Source organism: Manacus candei, unplaced genomic scaffold, assembly GCF_025592945.1.
Source record: "Manacus candei isolate 608988 ecotype Guabito, Panama unplaced genomic scaffold, ASM2559294v1 h1tg000077l, whole genome shotgun sequence".
NCBI lineage: Eukaryota > Metazoa > Chordata > Aves > Passeriformes > Pipridae > Manacus > Manacus candei.
In genome coordinates this window covers 7,069,745-7,090,669 of record NW_026138125.1, presented here as the reverse complement: position 1 = coordinate 7,090,669, position 20,925 = coordinate 7,069,745, and the positions used below count along the sequence as shown (strand labels likewise).

General features: G+C 46.2%; 2 protein-coding genes across 4 annotated transcripts; both read left to right on the top strand.

Annotated features, from left to right (window-relative positions):
* The first annotated feature begins 571 nt into the window (after positions 1-571).
* Positions 572-10,419, top strand: NMI (N-myc and STAT interactor). 2 transcript variants are annotated; one of them, XM_051810200.1, is made up of 11 exons: positions 572-793; positions 886-980; positions 2,042-2,092; positions 3,549-3,626; positions 3,919-4,074; positions 5,097-5,204; positions 6,697-6,856; positions 7,359-7,465; positions 7,577-7,769; positions 8,317-8,423; positions 9,514-10,419. In XM_051810200.1, the coding sequence occupies exons 3-11, from the start codon at positions 2,048-2,050 to the stop codon at positions 9,712-9,714; spliced, it is 1,155 nt and encodes a 384-aa protein (XP_051666160.1). In that variant the 5' UTR covers positions 572-793; positions 886-980; positions 2,042-2,047; the 3' UTR covers positions 9,715-10,419. The 2 variants fall into 2 exon arrangements, with proteins under 2 accessions (XP_051666160.1, XP_051666161.1); XM_051810201.1 differs by lacking the exon at positions 2,042-2,092.
* A 2,288-nt stretch (positions 10,420-12,707) lies between these two features.
* RBM43 (RNA binding motif protein 43) lies at positions 12,708-17,019 on the top strand. Of its 2 annotated transcripts, XM_051810197.1 has the most exons (4): positions 12,708-12,802; positions 15,016-15,214; positions 15,678-15,772; positions 15,854-17,019. In XM_051810197.1, exons 1-4 carry the CDS (start codon positions 12,800-12,802, stop codon positions 16,577-16,579), a joined length of 1,023 nt encoding a protein of 340 aa, XP_051666157.1. In that variant the 5' UTR covers positions 12,708-12,799; the 3' UTR covers positions 16,580-17,019. The 2 variants fall into 2 exon arrangements, with proteins under 2 accessions (XP_051666157.1, XP_051666158.1); XM_051810198.1 differs by lacking the exon at positions 12,708-12,802 and having other exon boundaries at positions 12,979-15,214.
* Positions 17,020-20,925: the final 3,906 nt, after the last annotated feature.

Here is a 20,925-nt window from a genome sequence, read left to right as displayed (position 1 = left end):
TCCAGCCTTCTACCCCCTCTTCAAGGAGGACCAGCATGTTCTCTTCCTCAAACCGATCATCACTGAAATCAAAGTGGATTTTTTTCCCCCCGAAATCCCTTTAGAGGTCACATTTAGGTGGCAAAACCTGACACTTGGTTTTCCGGAGTTTTTCTATAAATTAGGGTTTTTTTGGAATGCGGCATCTCCATCTGCCGCAAGGGCTCTGTGTGTCACGGAAGGGGACATTTGACGCCTTTTGCCACAGGAGGAAGCCGTGCTCCTCATAATCCAAACATAATCCCAGAGAATTCCAAACGCATAATAAATAAATAAAAATAAATTAAAATTCCGCCTGAGGACGTCGAGTCCGTGTCACTTTATTTCACAGAAAAGGGCGGGAGGCTCCAGGAGGGGACGGCCGTGAGGCGATGGCCGCCCCCGCCGCCCTCACGCCCTCCCCCAGGGCGCCTTTCCCAACCCTCCCGCTCCCCGCCTTTTCCCGGGATTTCCCCATTTTCTCCACCCTTTTTCCCCCCCCGTGTCCCGGGGCCCCTGCAGGGCTCGGCTGAGGGCCGGCGGGGCCGGCGCCACCTCCCTCACGGCTGTGGGAGGGAGCGGAGCTGCCCCGGGCACCCCCTCCGGGCCCCCGGGACTGTGACGGGGCCGGGCCGGCTCCGGCTCCTCCTTCGCCGGCGAGAAAGCGAAAGCGAAAGGAGAGGTCTGGGGAGTGCTCGGAGGGCTCTGGGGAGCCGGGGAACCCCCGGGGTGCGCCCTCAGCCCGGGGCCGGTGTCTGTGGGTCCCACCCGCGAGGTGAGCGGCCATGGAGCCCCCGGGGCGCAGGGGAGGCGGAGAAGCCAAGGGAAGATGTTGTTCATTTACCCTTTCACTTGCCTCTTTTTCAGGAAGCGCAACAGAAAGAAGTCCGTGAGTTTTGGTTGCTTGATCCAAAACCGGGGAAGGGATTTCTGGAGCGTTAACTCGATTTCAAGCCCCGCTGGTGAGTGGAGCAGGTTCGGTGGCGGCGGGTCTGAACCGAGGGGAGGATTCGCCTCAGGAATGCCTGGATGGGTCGGGATGTTGGGCTGCACCTTCTGGGGTGCTCAGTGTCCAACCTGGGGGGTTTCTAACCTTAATCTAAGGGGGTCAACCTGTAGTTCTTCTAACCGTAGTATAAGGATATCCAACCTTGCCGTGCCCCGGCATTCACAGGCTGGATTTGCCTGGGAGCCTGTGCACCTTGGAATCAGATCTGGATCAGTGACCCATGAACTTCTCTAAGTCCCTTTTTATCTGCCTCCACAAAATGTTGTGGCAGCGGATTCCAGATTCTACAATATCCACTGTGTAAAAGCGTTTTCATTTGCATTGAGCAGGTTCCATAGGACCCCAGACTGGTTTGGGTGGGAAGGGATCTTAAAGCCCATCCAGTGCCACCCCCTGCCATGGGCAGGGACACCTTCCACCAGCCCAGGTTGCTCCAAGCCCTGTCCAACCTGGCCTTGGACACTCCCAGGGATCCAGGGGCAACCACAGCTTCTCTGGGCAACCTGGGCCAGGGCCTCCCCATCCTCACCACCAACAATTCCTTCCCAGTATCCCATCTCTCCCTGCCCTCTGGCAGTGGGAAGCCATACCCTGAGTCCTGTCCCTCTATGCCTTGTCCCCAGTCCCTCTCCAGCTCTCCTGGAGCCCCTTTAGGCCCTGGAAGGGACTCTCAGGCCTCCCCAGAGCCTTTTTTTCTCCAGGTTCTCAAGCCCAGAACACACAGGATGTTACCATGTGCGTAACAGCACAAAAGTAGCATAAAGGAGATTTAGAACAGGAAAGTTGAATTGTTCACTGCAGAATTCCTGACATCCGTCTCTCTTTATGCTTAGGAAGGAAAGAGGCTTCAGATATCCATTATCTATCACTTCTGCCTGTAAAATGATACATTTAAGTTTAAAAGTTCTTCTAGCTCAGCACAGCTTCTGGTGTTCTTTCCTGATACGCTGTTGCAAAAAAAAACCACCAAACAAAACACCCAATGTTGTAATTTTTTTTCTCCTGGTCCCTCAGGTTTCAATGGATTTGACAAGCCCCCCACTACCTCTAAGAGACAATGGTTTTGTGAGTATTTCCTGATGGGAATAAAATGTGTATTTGATATGTATCTCTGCATGAAGGTTTGTTCTAGGACTGCTAAGTCTGTCTCACCTTCCTCCACCCTTTAGTACCTGGGACATTGCTCATTCTCACCTCCTTTTTCCTTAGGGAGAGTCTCGTTCCAAAGTCTCTGCATTCCAGATCCTGTTAGAACTTCCCTGTCCTGCCTCTCTTGCTCATCTCTTTGTGGAGGTTTTTCAGGGGAATTTCCTTTTTCCTGGGGACTCCCTTGATTCGATTCCAGCAGTGCACATGTGTTTGGATGGGACTTTCCCTGGGATTTCTTTTGTTTTCTTGCTAATTTTTTTCATTTTTTTTCAGGCTGAAAACTGTTGTCTTAGATAATATTTCAGTAAAAAACAGGAGTCCTTTTTCTTACCAGCTTCCAGCTGTTGGCAGGTGCATCCTCCTGCTTTCCTGCACTCAATCCCTCGAGTGAAGGAATATTTTCCCAGTTTGAAGTAACACACAGATGGGCATTCCCCTGTTGCTTAACAGGCATTTGAAACTGGACAAAGGAGCAGAAAAAACACTTTCTGTTTTGTTGTCTTTAGGAAATACCCAGCATCACCAAGAGAGTTCACAAGATTATCTAATGTAGACCTTTTCCATGCCTAAAGTTCATGGTTCCTGTTCAGGTTTTATGTAATCTGAAGTAAAAGGGAGGGATTGTTTCAGTGGATCTCTTTGGATTTTTTTTTTATCTTCTGCAGAATGTTGCAGCCATAGAAACAAAACAGAACAAAGAAGATTTTCTGTCTTTTTGGGCTTTATCCAACTGTAGTTACCCTGTGCTTGTGAACTTCTGCCCTGAAGTACTTCCGTTCTGAAATGGTTCTTTTATCACCTTCCTTAATATTACCTTTTATTTTCCAATCTCCTTGCTCTTGGAAGAACCCCATTTTGACATTTATTTTCCTTATTTACACATTTTCTTTGAGGAACTGCTGAGAAAGCACAGAGCCAAACATTTGTGGGTTCAAGGGCCTTAGTTCTGTGTGGGAGAACACGAGGACAACTTGCTTTTATTAATTATCCAAATATTACCCTGTGGATATTTGCAGTTGGATAGTCAGCAAATAATAATGAGTGACCAGTAATCCACGTTTTCTTAGATGTTTGTCTGCCCAGCCATTAAAATAATCCAATAATTAGGCCTAAGTCAATGATTTTTTTTTTGGTAAATTATATGGTGTGTGCTCTCCTCTGGAGGTTCTAGGAAGATTTAATTATGGAATATTTGACTCCCCACATCTCTTGCCTGCACAATTAGAGAGAAATGGCAAAATACTTTGGATTTTGATTGGGCACTGCTGTGGCAAAATGCTCCATCCAGCTGCAGAGTTTATTTCTGTTTTTGAAGACTCATTTGTTTGATGTGGGAAGGGGAGAACCAGTGTGTGCCTCTTTTTCTTTGCAGGAAATGGTAACCCCCGATCCTTTTGGGACAGAGGAGGAGAACATGCAAAAACTTAAGGAAGAACTGAAGGCATGGAAGGCAAGTTCTGTAAAACATATGGAATGGTGGTAATTAGCTCAAAGATAAAGACTTTTAATCCCTCCTTCTAAAACCAAATCAACCCCCCCCCCTTGGTTATAACATGTTTAACGTGTTCTCTGTTTTTCTTTCAATGCTTGTGTTGATCTCAGTGGTAACTACTCTTGTAAGCCTAATATTTACCCAAAGTGTTAAAAATAAATAAACACAAAGGGCTCGCTCAAGGTTTTGTTTGTTCCCATAAAGGACAGAAAAAAAAAAAATTAAAATCTTTTTTCTTCTTGCTACCCAGGAAAGAGTTGTGGAAGCTGAAAATCTAAAAGCTGACCTTCTTTTCTCCAATGCATGTGCTGAGGAAGAGTGTGCTAATGCCCAGGAGGAGCTGATGAAGCTGAAAGGCTTGCAGGAGAATGATCAGGACAGTACTGTATATAGGGACACCCTTGAGGTATGGAAAAGGCTGTTAGGATTTTGAGGGCTTGTGAAGGAGCTGTTGATTAGAGAAAAGAGGAGTAATATTTTCTTTCCAGCTTAAATGGCTTTGCCAGTTTGTGGAATGTACAACTAGAATGTTCTCCACATTTTTTCCCCACGCATTAGCTTTTTCACTGGTAGGTTAAAAACCAGTGCAACAAAATAGAGTCTATCTTGTGTGGGTGAAAAGTGACAAAACCAGTCTTCCTCTTCCAAGATTCTCCACTTTGAGCTTCAGTTCTGTGTGGTGTGGATAAAATGGAATGAGTTGATTCCACTGCTCTCTGTTTTATAAGAGGTTACAGCACCCAAGGGATCAGCACTTCTTAAGTGACAGTGAGCTGGGCAAGACCAGCACCTGTTTGAGGGGGGTTTTTCTTCCTTGAACTAGTTGTTTCTAGAGCTAATTGGTTCATTCCCTCAATATTCCATGGTGCAGGAGAAGATTCCATAGAGGAGGTGATTTTGGGGAGGTTTGGTTTGACCTGTAGATCACTGATAAGAAATCCAATATTACAAACTATTAAAATATAATTAATAGGTTAAGTACATTCAGGTCAACATGACCTGAAAGTTGGGTTTGGTTCTTTCATCTCTTAAATCTCAAATGTTTGGATTTTATACCCAGAAAAGGTCGTTCTCATCATCTGGCTTTTGTTTTAACTTGTCTTCAGCTGGTGGGAACTGCTCTGGATGTCTCCAGTGGTTGATGACTTTAAAGGAGCCACCTTCTAATTGGGGATGGCTGGACTTGACAACATCTGCTGTGTTTCCTTCTCATTCTGTCGTGTTCCCTGTCCAGGAATTCCTGGATTTAGTTCCAGGGGCTTTGTGCCTGGTGTGGTGTGGAGGAAGGAGAGGTCATCCCTCTTCCTTGCTGAAGAACATAAAGAGGGAAGAGCAGCAGCATGTCAGAAGCTGTCCAGATTTTGCTGAACTCTATTTTTGCCTTTATTTCTGTGTTTGATTTTGCATTTCCTACTTTTTGGGCCGCAGGACCAATTCCATCAGCTGTACAGAGAAAACACTGAGCTGAAGAAAGACATTGAAAAGCTCAACAAAGAACTTGAAGAACTAAGTTCAGTGCAGGCACGGAGCACTCAGGTAAACCTGGAAATATTTTTACATTCATCTTTTAGAAGGGCAAATTTTTATTTTCACAGAATCATGGAATAGTTTGGGTCAGAAGTGACCTTAAAGCTCATCTCATTCCATCCCCAGGGACACGAGGATGGAGGAAAAGGAATAAGTCATTGTATGACTGAATAAGTCATTATATGACTGAAATGTATAAATACATTTGCCATTATATAGCAAATATAGCATTTATTTTAGCTTTTATTGACCTTGACTTGATTACAGTCTCTCTCATATTACATAAATACATCTCGTATTACGTGATTACATCTCAGATTACATAAATTACACCTCTCATCAATAACTCAGTTTGCAGCCAGATAAATATTTGTGATGCTGCTGAGTAGATTTGAACTCAGTGTCTTGTGGTGAAGCTGCTTCAGACCCTGGAGAATTCCGAAACTGGAATTTCTCTCGTGGAAATTCCAGCTTTTAAAAACCCGTTTTCATCCCGAATTGGAGGAAATAAAATTATTTGGGGGAATTTACAGTAAAATGAAAACTCTGATCATTTGTTAACAATATTACACTATTATGTTTTAGCTTTCTAAATTACAGTTCTAAGTTTAAGAGATGTCAGTTAAGTCCAGCCTCCTAAATTCGCTGTGGAGTCATTGGACAGGACAAAGCTCCTCTGGAAGGAGATTCAGTGGGACCAGGCACCTATTCCCAGTGCTGGAATTATCTTTAGGAAGAGTGTCTCCCTTTCCCTTGGCAATGGAGGGAAGGGAAAGAAGCAGGTTCATAGATAAGATGGGTTTGGAGATAATTGCCAGGAATGCTTTAATTATTCTGGTTATTTTATCCTGACACAACCAATATTTTTCTTCTACACAGGGTTTTATTTTGAAATAATGACATAAAGGGGAAAAAAAAATAATGTGAAACTCCCTCAAGTCCATCAAAGCAGCCTTTCCTAACCAACATTTTCAGGAACAATTTATCCCCTCCTAGTTGTAAAATATTTCTGTATTCTTACCTATTTTGTCAAGATGGCAACACAAAAGGCTGTTTATTAGCAAATGGCCTAGAATTTTGGAATCCCAGACTGGTTTGGGCTGGAAGGGACCTTAAAGCTCCTCTCATTCCAACTCCCTGTGCTGAGCAGGGAACCTTCCAGCAGACCAGCTCTCCCATTGCTGTAGAGCAGTGATGCAACTGGGCAAAAAGAAATGGCAACACCAGGACTCTGATACTTGTATTTTACATCTTTTAAATACCCCAAGGATTCTGCTTCTGCAGGTGGGAATCCCTGTGCACTGCAAAGGAATTTTCGTTGCGTAAAGTCAATTTTAAGTTCACAGTTAATAAAAGGGAAAAAACCCACCCAACTGACAAAAATAAAAAAAAAAAAAAACAAAATATATGTAGCATTTCAAGGAAGAATTACCATTCTTCTTCTGTTCTGCAGTGAGCTACAGAAATTATTCTATTCCCTCTCTCTATTCTGACATTTTAGCTTCAGAAAAAGGTGGCAGGAATGAAACTGAAGTTCAGCCACATGGAAGGCATGAACAATTGTGCAGATATGGACACTCACTGTGTTTTTAATGCAAATGTAAAGATCCCCTTCAGGCTGAACCAGAACCAGGCACTGCTGACTTTTGAAGATGAAGAAGGTATGATGTACATTTTTAATTAGAAAAATCAATGTTTCTGGTGTATATCACCTGGCAGTGATGTGGTTTTCATCCAGGGATATTTGGAATGAAAAGGGAGAAGTCCAGTATTAATATTTTACACAGAAAGAGCATTTTTTCACAGCATGAAAGTTCTACTATTCTATACCCCTCACAATATATTTTTATATATATTATATTATTTATATCTGTTATCATATATTTATTATTGTTTGCATTATTTCTTGTTCATTAATATTAATACATTATAATCACTTGTAATTAATAGTATATATAATATAATTAATTATAATTAATACATTATAATATTTTGCCTATAACCAGGGAGACTTTTTGGAAGATATGGATAGTGGGATCTGGTTGCCTAATTGTTATTTATTTCTTCTTTATTGATGCAAAAGGACATTTTGCTTAAGAGACTGGGGAATAGTTTTGGTTTTACAATGATTGAACAGGGCTTTTCATATCTGATTTTCCTTAGTTGCCCAGAGACTGATAAAAAAGGGGAAGCACACGGTGAACCTGGACAACAACAAAGTAGATGTGAGAGTGTTGCCTGTTCCACTCGACATGGGAGTCAAATTTGAGGTAAACAAGTGAAATATGAAGCTACAAAAATAGGAGTTCTTAAAAACCTTTGGGTTTGCTTTTTTTTCAGCGTTTTCAGTCACAAAGTGCACCGAAAATTTATATTTTTAGCTCCACGTCACTGTTTCTGGAAGGAAGATCAACGTTTCAAACATACCTGAGCTGCCCATTCCTGAGGATTGGATGAGAGACAAATTAGAGCTGAATTTCTACAAAACTCAAAAGGGAGGAGGAGGAGAAATAGAAAATGTGACCTATGACAATGAGTCTAGAAGAGCTGTGATTACATTCCTCAGACCTGGAGGTAGAGTATGGAATATTTTGGTACCCCTTTTTTGATCCAACATAACCTGATCACACTTCATGAGCTTGATTTCTTTCATAACTTTGTCAAAACCCTGGTTTTTGTTTGGCACTGCCAGACACTCGGATTGCAGAAAGAAAATGAGGAGAATGTGTTTGATTTTGGCTCTTGTTTCACAACAGAGAAGTTAGGCAGGCATTCCCATTGCCCAATTCTGTGAAGATCAGTGGAGCCACATCCACTCACAGCAGCTGCTTTAGATTTATTTCAGAAGCTTTTGTGGGTATTTCATGAGTTTGCCTTTTTTTTTTTTTTGGGGGGGGAAGTGCCAAATAAACTTTTTGCACAATGCACATGAAGAACCTACAAGTGTGAGCTGGACTTGATGATCCTCGTGGGTCCCTTCCAACTCAGCACATTCCATGATTTTATGATGTATTAGTTTCTACATCCATGTAATAAAGATGAGTCCATTCTTCGAGATGCTTATAAAACACAGTTTAAATTACATTACTCTTACCCTTCTTTTTCTCATTCTCCATTTCAGCCAGCAACAGCTTTTGGGGATCTCCTAAATACCCTTTCTCTGCAAATGGAAAGTGCTACACGGTTTTTGTTTCCTCACATGCCAACCTACGCTTGAAAAACTTTCAGGTAAAATAATCTGGTCCTGGCAAACAGAACAGACAGGTGGGAAAGAGGAGCTGTGGGCAGAATCTTCAGTCCTGAGCCCTGCAGGGGCTTTTGTGTCATGGCCTTTGTGCAACTTAATAGCAAGTGTGAGTCTGCAGCAGGCCCATAATCTCATGTTTTGCAGTGGGAGAGCTGTAATTTATTTGTGAAGGGCGTGCATGTCTTGCCTTGATTAAATTGTATCAGAACTCACCATAATGCCTGTGCTGGATGGCAGGAAGGTGGTTGGGAAGGAGGTTAATCATAGACACAGTGTTTTCCAAGCCTCAAAGCCCTGTCACACTGCTCCCTAAGGAGAGTCTCAGCAGAAAAAGATTTGCTCCTTCATTCATTTCATTCACTCTTTCAGCCCAAACACTGACTCCTCTCCCTGTAACACAGAGCTTATCATCATATTCCCATGGAATGCTCATCCTGTTCTCACTGAAATTGCCTCTTGCTTTATGAACAGATGGTAATCCAGTCAGTGTTGTGTATGTAATTGTGGATACAATCAGCCCTTTGTAATTAAAGCATGGGCTGGAGTGTGTGTGTGCAGGAGACACGGCAGCTTTGCAGGTGTGGAGCATGTCCTGGCAGGGGTTTTTATGGGGTGATGCTCTGGAGTCATCAGAGATCCCCAAATCCAGTGTGTGGGTGTGTTAAGGAGGGTAGGACACACCAGTTAAGGAGTCTGGATTCACTGAACTCAGTAGAATCCTGGAATATCCTGTGTGGGAAAAGACCCCCAAGGCTCATCAGTCCCACTGCTGGCCCTGCCCAGACACCCCAACAATCCCACCCTGTCCCTGAGAGCTCCAAACAGGGGAAAGTCTCCCCTCAGTCTCCTCCAGGATGAACCAACCAAGTGCCCTCAGCCACTCCTCATATGGCCCCTCCAGACCCTTCGGAGCAGTGTATGGTGGAGTTCAGAATTCCTGCTATTTCCAGTGCCCGCTATCCAAAATCTTAACCTAACCAAAGATCCCAGCCATGCCTGCTCAGGGGATTGAATTCCCAGACCTGCCAGTCCCTGCTGTGTGATCCCAGCATGTTTTCCTTTCCTCCACAGACATACTGTGGGGTTTCTAAGAAGACCATCCTGCTGAAAGGAATCCAAGAGGTGGAAGAGGATGAGGAAAGTATCCAGGACATGATCGAAATCCACTTCCAAAAGCCGAGTAACGGCGGTGGGGAAATAGAGAACATCAAATATGTCTCAAAGGGAGCAGCATATGTTTGCTTTGAGGAGGACACTGGGAATGCCAGCTAGGAACTCAGAGTGAACTCCTCAAATTCCGAGGTTTTGCTGCATCAGAGGCATGGGAACTGTGATTTTATGTTTGAAATTTATCCTTGTGAAAGAGGAATTACTGCCTTTCTGATTCGTGCAATGGCACAGGCTCTGCATGGAAATGCAGCAAAACTCACTGCTTGGGCTTCCAGATGAAAGACATAGAGAAAGCCTTTATCACATTTGAAACATCATCTAAGATTTAATGCAAATTTGCAAATTCTGTATCTTGTAAATTTTATATAGTTCACATACTCCAAAGTGGGATAAATATATAATTTCCTACATTTTGGATCCAAAAGCCCTGTGTAATCCCAATCCAAAGCCTGGAACTGACCTGCTTTGTTGAAGTGCCAGATCTTCAGAAGGTGGCTCTGACACAACTCCAGTCCTGCTGAGGCTGCTGAAGGCCACCAGAACTCAAATAACTGAAAGAAATCCTGTAATTTCATCAAATCCAATTTATCCAATTAGTAATGGAATTAAAATAGAAAAAAAGGGAAAGGGGCAGTGCAGAAACATCAGTTCCACTCAGGGAATTGCACTTAAAAAGGAATGCCCTGGCAGGAATGCTGCCTTTAGCTGCTGAGCTTCTACTAATTCACAAGCTGCTTTATTGTTTGGGTTAAATATTTGTTTCTACAATTAAATTTTTCCTCATTTTTGTCCATGTTTTTTAAACTATTACAGCCCAGGATCGAGCTGATGCTTTATCTAAACCAGGCTGGTTTTGTAACAACCCTGGGGAAACAGCCTGAGGGATCTGGTGACTCCCAGGCTCTGGGAGGGTGTGTAGAGAGGGAACAGGGAAATGCAGAGTCAGAGGAGGATTTGTTTTCCAAGGAAAAATGCTTTTCCTTTTCTGCTGTCATCCTTGGAAAAATAAATCCTCCTCTGACTTTGCACTTCCTTATCTTTTGCTGAAATGCTTTGGCCACAATGACCTTAATTTCAAAGTAACTTGAGTCTAACACTGAAAATAACTTATTTTCAGGGTATTTGACATGTTGGTGCAGGAAATGGACAGTGCACCAAGCTCTGAAAAAATACCTCAGGGATTATTATTCCAGAGAAATTTAGCTGGCAAGAGACTGAGTTGAACAAGGGAAACTAAAAGCCTGCAAGCAGCAGTTTATTTTGAATTTACTACTGAGTGAGATACATGTGACTGTAGCACCTCTTGCTGTTGAGTGCATGCAAAGGCATGGATTGATTACCTGACCACTGGGAAGTAATAATAAGAATAATTAAAAAGAAGAGTAGTACTGAAGTATTTATGGAGATTATGTGCTTCTGCACACTTTAAAAACTTGGTAAAATCAGACACCCTGAAAAGAAAGGGGGAAAAACCTGAAGAAGGCAAAAAATGTCATGAATTTTAACTGTGCCTCATTGTTAAATACTGAGGACTAAATCCTTAAAAAAGGAGAAAGTGTAAAATTCTCATAAGGTGTCCCAGTGTGCAGAGTAGTGAGAAGCTGCAGGTTTTAAGTACCTAAAGTCAAGATTACATTTTAAGTAACATTTTAAGGCAATGAGTGTAAATGTCTTGCTGATGAATTCTCTCTGATGAATTACGGTTTATGGTGATGATTACACAGTTAATTTTAAAGCAGTGGTGCCACACGAAGGCTGGAGACTGCTTTTAATGGTGAAAAATAAGAATACAGTGTCAGTGGCACGTGTGCCTTGATATATGTGTGCTATGACATATGTCTGGCTGTGCCATGTGTGTGCCATGCCGTGTGTGTGCTGACATGTGTGTGCTTTGACATGTGTGTGCTTTACCACGTGTGTGCTGTGCCATATGTGTGCTTTGGAATATGTGTGCTTTGCCATGTGTGTGCTGCCACGTGTGTTCATAGAATCACAGAACCAGCTGGGTTGGAAGGGACCTCTGAGATCATCAAGTCCAACCCTTGATCCAACCCCGCTGTGGTTCCCAGCCCATGGCACTGATGCCACATCTTAAAAACTTCCAGGGACAGAGAATCCCCCACTTCCCTGGGCAGCCCATTCCAATGGCTGAGCACCCTCTCTGCAAAGAAATTCTTCCTAATCTCCAACCTAAACCTCCCCTGGCACAGCTGAAGACCCAGCCCTCTTGTCTTGCTGATGGTTGCCTGGGAAAAGAGACCAACCCCCCCCGGCTCCCCCCTCCTGTCAGGGAGTTGCAGAGAGTGAGGAGGTCTCCCCTGAGCCTCCTCCTCTCCAGGCTGAGCCCCCCCAGCTCCCTCAGCCTCTCCTCCCAGCACTTGTGCTCCAGTCCCTTCCCCAGCCTCGCTGCTCTTCCCTGGACCTGCTCCAGCCCCTCCATGTCCTTCCTGAGCTGAGGGCCCAGAACTGGACACAGCACTCCAGGGGTGGCCTCACCAGCGCTGAGTCCAGGGGCAGAATCACTTCCCTGGCCCTGTTGGCCACCCTGTTCCTGAGCCAGGCCAGGATCCATTGGCCCTCTTGTCCCCCTGGGCACACTCTGGCTCCTGTTCAGCTCCCTGTCCATCCCCACTCCCAGCTCCCTTCCTGCCTGGCTGCTCTCCAGCCTCTCTGGCCCAGCCTGGAGCTGCCGGGGGTTGTTGTGGCCAAAGGGCAGGACCCGGCCCTTGGCCTGGTTGAACATCATTGCCACGTGTGTGCCTCACCACGTGTGTGCTGCCATGTGTGTGCTGTGCCATGTGTGTGCTTTGCCGTGCCTGTCCCTCCCCGTGTGTGTCCCTCTCCCTGTCCACGTCCCTCTCCACCCGTGTCCCAGCCCAGGCCGCTGCTGGCGGGGATTCCCGCCGGGAGCAGCGGAACTCGGCGGGTTGTTTCTCCGCTTGTTTCTCCGCAGGGCGGGCGGCGGAGCCCCCCCCGCTCCTCCTCCTCCTTCCCTGCCGCTTTCGCTTTCGCTTCCCCCCCGGGCCGGGGAGGCCCGAGCCGAGCTCCCCGAGCTCTTGGGCCGCATCCCGGCGGGACCTCCATCCCGGCGGGACCTCCATCCCGGCAGGAACCTCATCCCGGCAGGAACCTCATCCCGGCAGGAACCTCATCCCGGCAGGAACCTCATCCCGGCGGAGCGGCGGCCATGGCAAGTACCGAGGGACGGGGGGAGCGAGGGCGGCGAATCGTGAGTGGAGAGCGGCCTCCTCCCGCCTCCAGGGATAAAAGGGAAGGAAAAGGGTGGGAAGGAAGGCAGTGGGAGGGGAGCGAGCGGGTGGTGGCAGTGCACGGTGCCGGGTGGGTGTCCAGAGGTGCCGCAGCCCCGAGTTCCCCCCGCAGTGTTGATGTTTTCCTTTCCAGTAGCACTGGGAACCGTGCGGGCTGTGGGTGAGGCCTCATTCCTGAGCTCCCGCCGTGACCAAGGCTGGGCTGGACGGGGCTTGGAGCAAACCTGGCTGGGGAAGGTGTCCCTGGAAGGCTGGAGCCCCTCTGCCCTGGAGCCAGGCTGGGAGAGCTGGGAGGGTTCACCTGGAGAAGAGAAGGCTCCAGGGAGAGCTGAGAGCCCCTTGCAGGGCCTAAAGGGGCTCCAGGAGAGCTGGAGAGGGACTGGGGACAGGGGATGGAGGGACAGGACACAGGGAGTGGCTTCCCACTGCCAGAGGGCAGGGAGAGATGGGATGTTGGGAAGGAATTGTTGGCTGTGAGGATGGAGAGACCCTGGCCCAGGTTGCCCAGAGAAGCTGTGGCTGCCCCTGGATCCCTGGAAGTGTCCAAGGGCAGGTTGGACGGGGCTTGGAGCAAGCTGGGCTGGTGGGAGGTGTCCCTGCCATGGCAGGGGAGTGGGACTGGTTGATCTTTAAGGATCCCACCCAAACCAGTCTGTGATTCCATGATCCGTGGAGCAGCTTTGCCAGGAAACCGCAGGCAGGAGCCCGTTGTCAGCGGTTACTGACACAACAGAGCTCCTGCCCCTCTCCCTCCTGCCCATCCCCGCGGCCCCTCCCGGTGTTTCTGCCCGGGAACAGCTGCTCCACACGGGCTGGTCTCGGGAGCGATTCAGCACTAAATGCACGCTTCGTTCGTGGTGGTTTTGTTTTTTTTTTCCCTAACCCCAATAGCAGGCACGAGTGTTGCTCCCAAACACCAGCTGGCAAGGTGTGAGATGCTGTCTGGCAGCTGAGAGCTCGGGAAGCGTGAGAAAAATCCTGCATGGATCTTGGGAGCACCATGTTTATATTCCCCTCGTGTTGTCTCATTAGTGCAGGGACTTGCTTTCACACGAACATTACCACCAAAATAATTGCCTAATATAATTAAAGCTCCTGGCTCTTTAAGTTTGATGGGTGATAAAAGAAGGCCCGGTGTCTCTGTGAATTAAAAGCTTGCATGGTTGCACAGCCTGGCTGGATCTGTCTCCTCGTGGTGGCCCCCAGGGATTTGGACACACATCCTGCTTTGTGGCCCTCATGTTTTATGCAGCCCAGGTCCAGAAAAAAAACTAAGAGAAGTGTAAAGAATTTACACAGAGTGACTGACCTCGAGCCCAGTCTCTCTGAAGTTACTGGCAGCTCAGACATACTAAATTTATTTCCTTTCTTCCAGAAAGCAAATGAACTGCTACTAAATTTAGTCAGTGTTCCAGTATTTACAGTGATTTTGCCCTGATATTCCCAGTGAAATATTGCTGTTTATGTCCATGTAGTAAGAAGGGGAAGAAAATATGCTTCTCTTAGCAAGACAAGGATGCAGAGCCTATTTAGGATGGGTTTCATGTTTGCTGTGCTGGGGGTTTGCTCTGATGAGAATCATGTGTGCAGTTAGTTGTTTTATGCACTGCGAGTCTCAGATGACTGGGATTATGTTCTCCCAATTTAACAAGGTTATCCATTTAATAAATGGAGAGAGATGAGTCAGAGCACAACCCCAGATCCGTGTCTTGTGAATTTAACAAGTAAGGACAGTCGGAATCTGACCCTTCCGCTCTGGAAGGAATCCTGACTGAGCAGTCCATGCAATTACAGTTTTCATTCTCTTCACGTTTTGAGTGTTAGATTTGGAGGAAGCAATATTATCAGTGTGACACTGGACCTTCCACTTGAGAAACTTGAATTTAGTGCTAATTTTTACCGCTTTCAGAAGATCCTGAGAGGGTGTAAATTACATTTCAGGCCATTTTTTAGTGCACAGCAATGTGGGTGCCTGAGGGAGCCTGGCATGCACTGAGATCTGATTCAGCAGCTTTAATTAACTTGCTAAATGCAAAGGGAAGGGGAGTCACTCCAGGGATTGGGATGAATGTGGGTGATCCCTACGGCAGGTCACGGGTATTCCCTGCATTTACCATGTGCCATCTCTGCACAGGCAACGGGAAGAGCTGCCAAATCCACAAGGACAGTTGTCATTGCTGGTATCCCAGATGGCCTTCTGCAGGATGATGTCATGGCTGACATCCTCACCATCCACTTCCAAAAGTCGAGGAATAACGGTGGAGACGTGGAAGAAGTGACTTATCCCACAGGGAATAAAGGAGTCGCCTACGTAACCTTTGAAGATCAAGAAGGTATTTAGATTAATCTATTAAAGTACAGCCATCCCCTGGAGAATCAGCCCTAAGCCAAATGATTTTAAGTTGTGTATTAGTACTAGAATTTTATGGACTGGAGGATTAAAACCTCCCTTTGAGCCAATCAAAGTTTAGGGATTTTATTTCTGCTCGCTGAAGTAACGACTCAGCCGTCACACAAAGAGTTCTGTTTGGTTTTTAGGAAGAAATTTGTACCATGCCTAGCATTTTATTCTTGTAGTCAGGCTTTTGAGAATAAATCTCTGACAGTTGATGTTCTGAGGAGACAGGCTTCTGCCTCTCTGAGCAGTTTTGACTCATACATAAAATATTGGGTCAGAGGATGGAGTCGCTTGTGTGTGTGTTTGGGGAATGGTTGGGAAACACATTGAGGGTTCCCTCAGACTAGAGGTGACATGTTATTCTGCTGCTCCACAAGTGATTCTGGCTCTCTCTTTAGTTGTGGAGAGTGTCCTGAAGAAGGATGACCATCGACTGGAAGACAAGAGGCTGTCCCAGCCCTATCCCCTGAGAGTGACCCCTTACTGTGAAAAGGTGAGCTCCTGCATAATTCATCTGCTTCTACTTCCACTGCTGTGTGACCCATTCCTTAACTTCTCCAATTCGAAATTCCAGGTCTTCAGCTCTGTCACATCTGTCCTCAACATGGCTGTTTTCAAAGACCAGTTTGTTTTAGAAGATCTGGTGGAAGAAATGAAAAAGCAGAGCAGGGATTTGACCTTCGGGCCGTTGCAGCCCGACGGGCAGATTGCTGTCCAAGGCTCCTTTCCAGCCATCAAAGTGCTCAGAGACTTTCTCTTACTAAAAGCAAAATCCCTCTCAGAGAAGGACAACAGAGAGGAAAGTAAATCCCATCAGAGACTGAGGAGGAGGCTACAGGAAGACAGAAGGACCACGGAGAGGAGGAATTTTGTTCCTGATGGAGATGGGGGAAAACAAGTGGTTGTTCTTGACACAGATATATATCACTACATGAAGCACTTCTTTCCCTGGATATTCCAAGAAAATGATGTTGCAATTTTTGCTGTCACTGATGGTGATATAACTACAGTGTGTGTTGAGAATGCTGGAAGGGCTGATGCTGGACAGGTATTGAGTGTCAAAAAGAAAATTGAAGATCAGTCCATAAAACTCCACAGCATTTTACGGAAAATAAGGGTCTCCTTCAAGGAATGCCCCAGAGACGAAAAGCAGAGACACAAATGGGTGTGTGAAAGGCTCAAATCCTCTTACCCTCAGGTTTTGGTCATTCCTCATGATGCTCACGTTGAGGTGATAGGATTTTCTTCAGACATTTTTGAGTTCACCAAGGAAATGAGCAGTAAGAGTCTCACCAGGTAGAAGGTGAGTGTTCAGATCTTTGCTCTCTGTGCTCCTCACACAGATTGTGACACTGCAGATCTCCCACTGTGTGGCTGAGAGGGGAACTCTGCACATGAGACCTGTTCCCCCCAAAGACCAGATTAAGTTCAGGACAGGAAACCATTGCTCTCTGCCTCACTCATGAGCTCAGAGGCCGAAGAAGTCAAGCCTCTTCTACCCAGAAACAGCCTCATTTTCCTTGTGTTGGCTCAATGCACACTCACTCCATCTTGCTGGCAGGGAGCACTTGGTGAGAAAAGAGATTTTTTTTTTCAGGAGGGTGACAAAGCAGGGCCAGCCAACCTGGTGGGAGGCACTGCAGTGAGGTTGTGTTCCTTTGTGCAGGCAGGTGACCACTGCAAACAGCAGTGGGGGCCTTTTCCTGTCACCTGGATCTGCAGGAGAACCTTCTCGTCCCCGAGATGTGTAGTGGATTGGTTAGAAATGCGAGGACATATGAACATGGCTAAGGCTATGGATGAGCTGCTAAAGTATAAGACGCAGTCTGACTAGGCCCATGAGAAAGTCTGAGATAGCAGGGCCATGAGAAAGCGGCAGTGTCCTTGGGTATCCTAAATTGAGCTGGGAAACAGAGCTAGGCATTACCAAAACAAAGGCACTTAACGAGCCACCTGTGTAAGCAATGGGAAGCAGTTAAGATGATATCACCACCTAACTGAGCACCAATAATGAGCCTGATTTCTGTAATATTCATGAACCTATTATAGAGTGTATATTAAGCTACTGTCAATCTACAATAAACGAAGTTCCTGGATTCTCATATTGAGGTGTCTAGAGCTTTCCGTCGCGACGTTATACTGGCGCCCGTGGACAGGGACCAAGTGGGGGTCCCTAGGAGGTCAAGTCGGATCTCCTGGGTTGGAGTCAAGTCGGACTCCCGAGAGCCAAGTCGGGTTCTCGCAGCCGTGGTCGGACGTAGGAGTTTTTGTCGGTCTTGCCGTGCAGCACAAGAAGGCGAAAGGGCTGGACGAAAAAGAGCTCAACTTGCCGCCGCCGGACGCCTCCCTTTCGGGGATTTCGGACGGCGAAAGAGTTAAGTTCCGTGCTTCCAGGGCCCGGCGCCCGGGACGACTCCTGAAGAAGGAGGCCCGCCGACAAAGCCGCAAAGTCTCGTGGTAAGGGCTGCACAAAGCGTGGTAACACGTTTTTTAGGTAATAGAGGGACAGGCGGCACTATCATTGCTCCAATGCTTTCTGGGAAAGCGGGGAGTTAAGACGAACTGGCTTTGTGGCAAATGCTGCTTTCATGTAAGGGCCAGGGATATGAAGCGAACACTGTAACTGCCTTTACTATCTCTACTTGGAAAGAACTTAGTGATAAACTCTTTACTGCTGCCTGTAAGGGAGAAAAAGTTGCTGCTTCCCTCCTTACAATTTGGCGATTGTTATCTGGAACAGTCAAAGGCATTAAAGCACAGTCTGAGGACATTAGGATGCTACTGGATACCATCATACGGAGAAATCGTGTAAAAAGGGAGTCGAGCGGAGTTGAAGGGAGCCGGAGCGGGACCAGAGATCACGGAACGGGGCCGGAAACAACGGAGCGGCCCCGCCAACATGAACGCGGTGCTGGCGTCTCGGCAATGCATATCCAGGACGATTGGAGACGACAGCTGCGGCGTGAAAGTACTGCTGATGGACCAGGGACGAACTTTACGAACACTATGACTGAGTTCCACCTTAAGACACTTCCAGCTTTTCATCTGAACTGTGCAGCGGGACTGCGCTGCACATTTGTGGCTGTGTTCATGGCGCTGGGTGCTTGCGCCGGGCAGCGGGGCAGTGGCGGTGGTCGCGCCGCCTGCGTGTCCCCGGCTCGGAGCGCTCCCGGATGCCGCAGAGCCGGGGGCCGGTGAAATCGCTCGGAGCGGTGCGCGGCCCCGGCTCGGAGCGGTGCGCCCGCGCGCGTGCACGCCGGCGGCCCCGGGCGCGGCGGGCGGCGGGGGGGCTCTGTGTTCCCCGCGCTGCTGACAGCCATGGTCCCGGGGGGTGTGCGTTCCCCTTCCCTTCTTTGCAGCGAGTGGTTTTTCCCTGGTGCTGCTCCTCTTCCTAGAGTTAATGACGGTAGCAAAAACATTGGGGGGTGCAGTCGGGGGAGGGGGAAAGCTGTTTCTCTTTTTCCCCGTTACACCAATCACCCCTTCTCTGAAACGTGCCTGTTTGCAGCTGTTCTCTCCCTCTCCTATGTTTTTGTCTTTTCTTAAGCAGACCCTGTGATTAAGTTCCTTCTGCTGATCTTTCTGGGTGAGCCCAGCCCCTCCTTCCCCTCCTTCGTCCTTCGGCAATGAGGAGCGTGGGGGGAGGCAAAGACGGTAAAACACGGAAAAAAGGGAAAAGAGAAAAAACAACTTAAAATTAACAATATCCCAACTTATAAATCAAATAAGATTGCATTGTTTTTACAGCAATAGGTGTTAAGCATGCAGTGTGCTCATGGCATTTTCAAATGTTTTCTTCAAAAACAGAAAGGGAGACTGACGAAAAATCCTTTGAAGGAAGATTAGAAATAACGCGACATCCGTGCTTAGCTTTTGCATATTGCAGAAGGTTGTTAAGAATTTCCTATAGTTTGCCATTTTGCTTCTCTTACATGAAATTTGGCTGTTTCCTCCAGGGGCAGGGTGCAGGTAGAAGATTTGGAGACGGAACGATGAGACAGAAGGGGATATAGTCTTCCCCCTGCAAAAGTAGCTTTATTGCCTTTATGATAAAATATCATTGCTCTATAAGAAGCGTTGAAGATTTCCAAGATAATATTCTGTTCTTTCTTACTGTATTTGTCTTTTACATGGAGAGTTATGCAGGATTTGCAGATTGCTGATGGCGGCTATGCCATAAATTTCCTTTGAATTATGAAACTGACAAGAAGTGCACAGCCAATGACCACTTGAAAATGTGTGTGTGATTGAGGAGTGTGTCTGAGGTGGCCACCTGAATGTTGTATGAAAGAAAAAAGCTACATGAATGTGTGAATGTGTAAACTTAAAAATACTTTCTGCCGGTGTCAAGATTTTAGAGATGTGTAACGTGATTCTGTTGAACCATAGTGATTCCTTATTCTGAATGGGCTCTAAGTTATACAATGGATATTGACAGTTATTGTAATCTTAGTAATAGCTCGTGTTGCCTTTTCTTGTATTACTAGACGTCTAAATACTACGACAAAGAAAGCATTGTTGGCACGAAATAAAAACGGGGGAATTTGTAGTGGATTGGTTAGAAATGCGAGGACATATGAACATGGCTAAGGCTATGGATGAGCTGCTAAAGTATAAGACGCAGTCTGACTAGGCCCATGAGAAAGTCTGAGATAGCAGGGCCATGAGAAAGCGGCAGTGTCCTTGGGTATCCTAAATTGAGCTGGGAAACAGAGCTAGGCATTACCAAAACAAAGGCACTTAACGAGCCACCTGTGTAAGCAATGGGAAGCAGTTAAGATGATATCACCACCTAACTGAGCACCAATAATGAGCCTGATTTCTGTAATATTCATGAACCTATTATAGAGTGTATATTAAGCTACTGTCAATCTACAATAAACGAAGTTCCTGGATTCTCATATTGAGGTGTCTAGAGCTTTCCGTCGCGACGTTAGAGATGCACAAAGAGAGCTTTGACACCTGACAGAACTAAATGCATATTAAATTCACAGCCTTGCCATGTCCTGAGAAAGCCCTGAGAAGGTGGCATGGGAAGGTTTTCACAGTAGAAAATAGGCAGTTCTGTTTTCATAGGAGCAGTAATGTTTCTTTTCCAGCTGTAATGGCTTCTGCAGCATCTCTTGACAACACGTTATTTAGACATGAATGTCCAGAGGTTTGATGTGAAAATCCTGGGGCATTTGGACTTTTGAATCAGATTCTGTTTAGGTAAATCTATTTCTATATCCTATTGCAAGGGTCCAAAGGGGTTTTTTTATATAACCAGTTTAGAAAATAGCTCTTATTTTGTGGTATCAGCGTGTCCAGACTATTTTGTCAAATCACACAGAGCACTTTTGTCTGATGTGCAGAAAAGTTTTAGGGTTTTATGCCATTAAAGGAGTTACTTGCACAAAACACCGTGTCCATGTTCTTTTAACCAAATCCCAGATTTTTGGTTGGAAGCCCAAACCTGAAGCCCCAGAAATGCTGTAGGCATTTTCTTGTCATGACTGATTATCCGTTGCAATTATGCCAACGGAAGATGAAGTTGTTAAACCAGTGTATTAAAAATTATGTCAAAGCAGGAAGATGATGAGCTTAAGTGCTTTGCTGAATGGGAACTGGGGGGAGTAGCATTTAAAGATTTAATCCCTTCCAAGT

Excerpts from the sequence above, each read along its gene's own strand:
- NMI (XM_051810200.1), top strand. The coding sequence starts at position 2,048 with ATGGATTTGACAAGCCCCCCACTACCTCTAAGAGACAATGGTTTT. Across the intron at positions 5,205-6,696 it reads TGCAGGCACGGAGCACTCAG|CTTCAGAAAAAGGTGGCAGG; the intron begins GTAAACCTGGAA and ends CTGACATTTTAG. Across the intron at positions 7,466-7,576 it reads ACATGGGAGTCAAATTTGAG|CTCCACGTCACTGTTTCTGG; the intron begins GTAAACAAGTGA and ends TTATATTTTTAG.
- RBM43 (XM_051810198.1), top strand. The coding sequence starts at position 14,950 with ATGTGGGTGATCCCTACGGCAGGTCACGGGTATTCCCTGCATTTACCA. Across the intron at positions 15,215-15,677 it reads AACCTTTGAAGATCAAGAAG|TTGTGGAGAGTGTCCTGAAG; the intron begins GTATTTAGATTA and ends CTCTCTCTTTAG. Across the intron at positions 15,773-15,853 it reads TGACCCCTTACTGTGAAAAG|GTCTTCAGCTCTGTCACATC; the intron begins GTGAGCTCCTGC and ends TCGAAATTCCAG.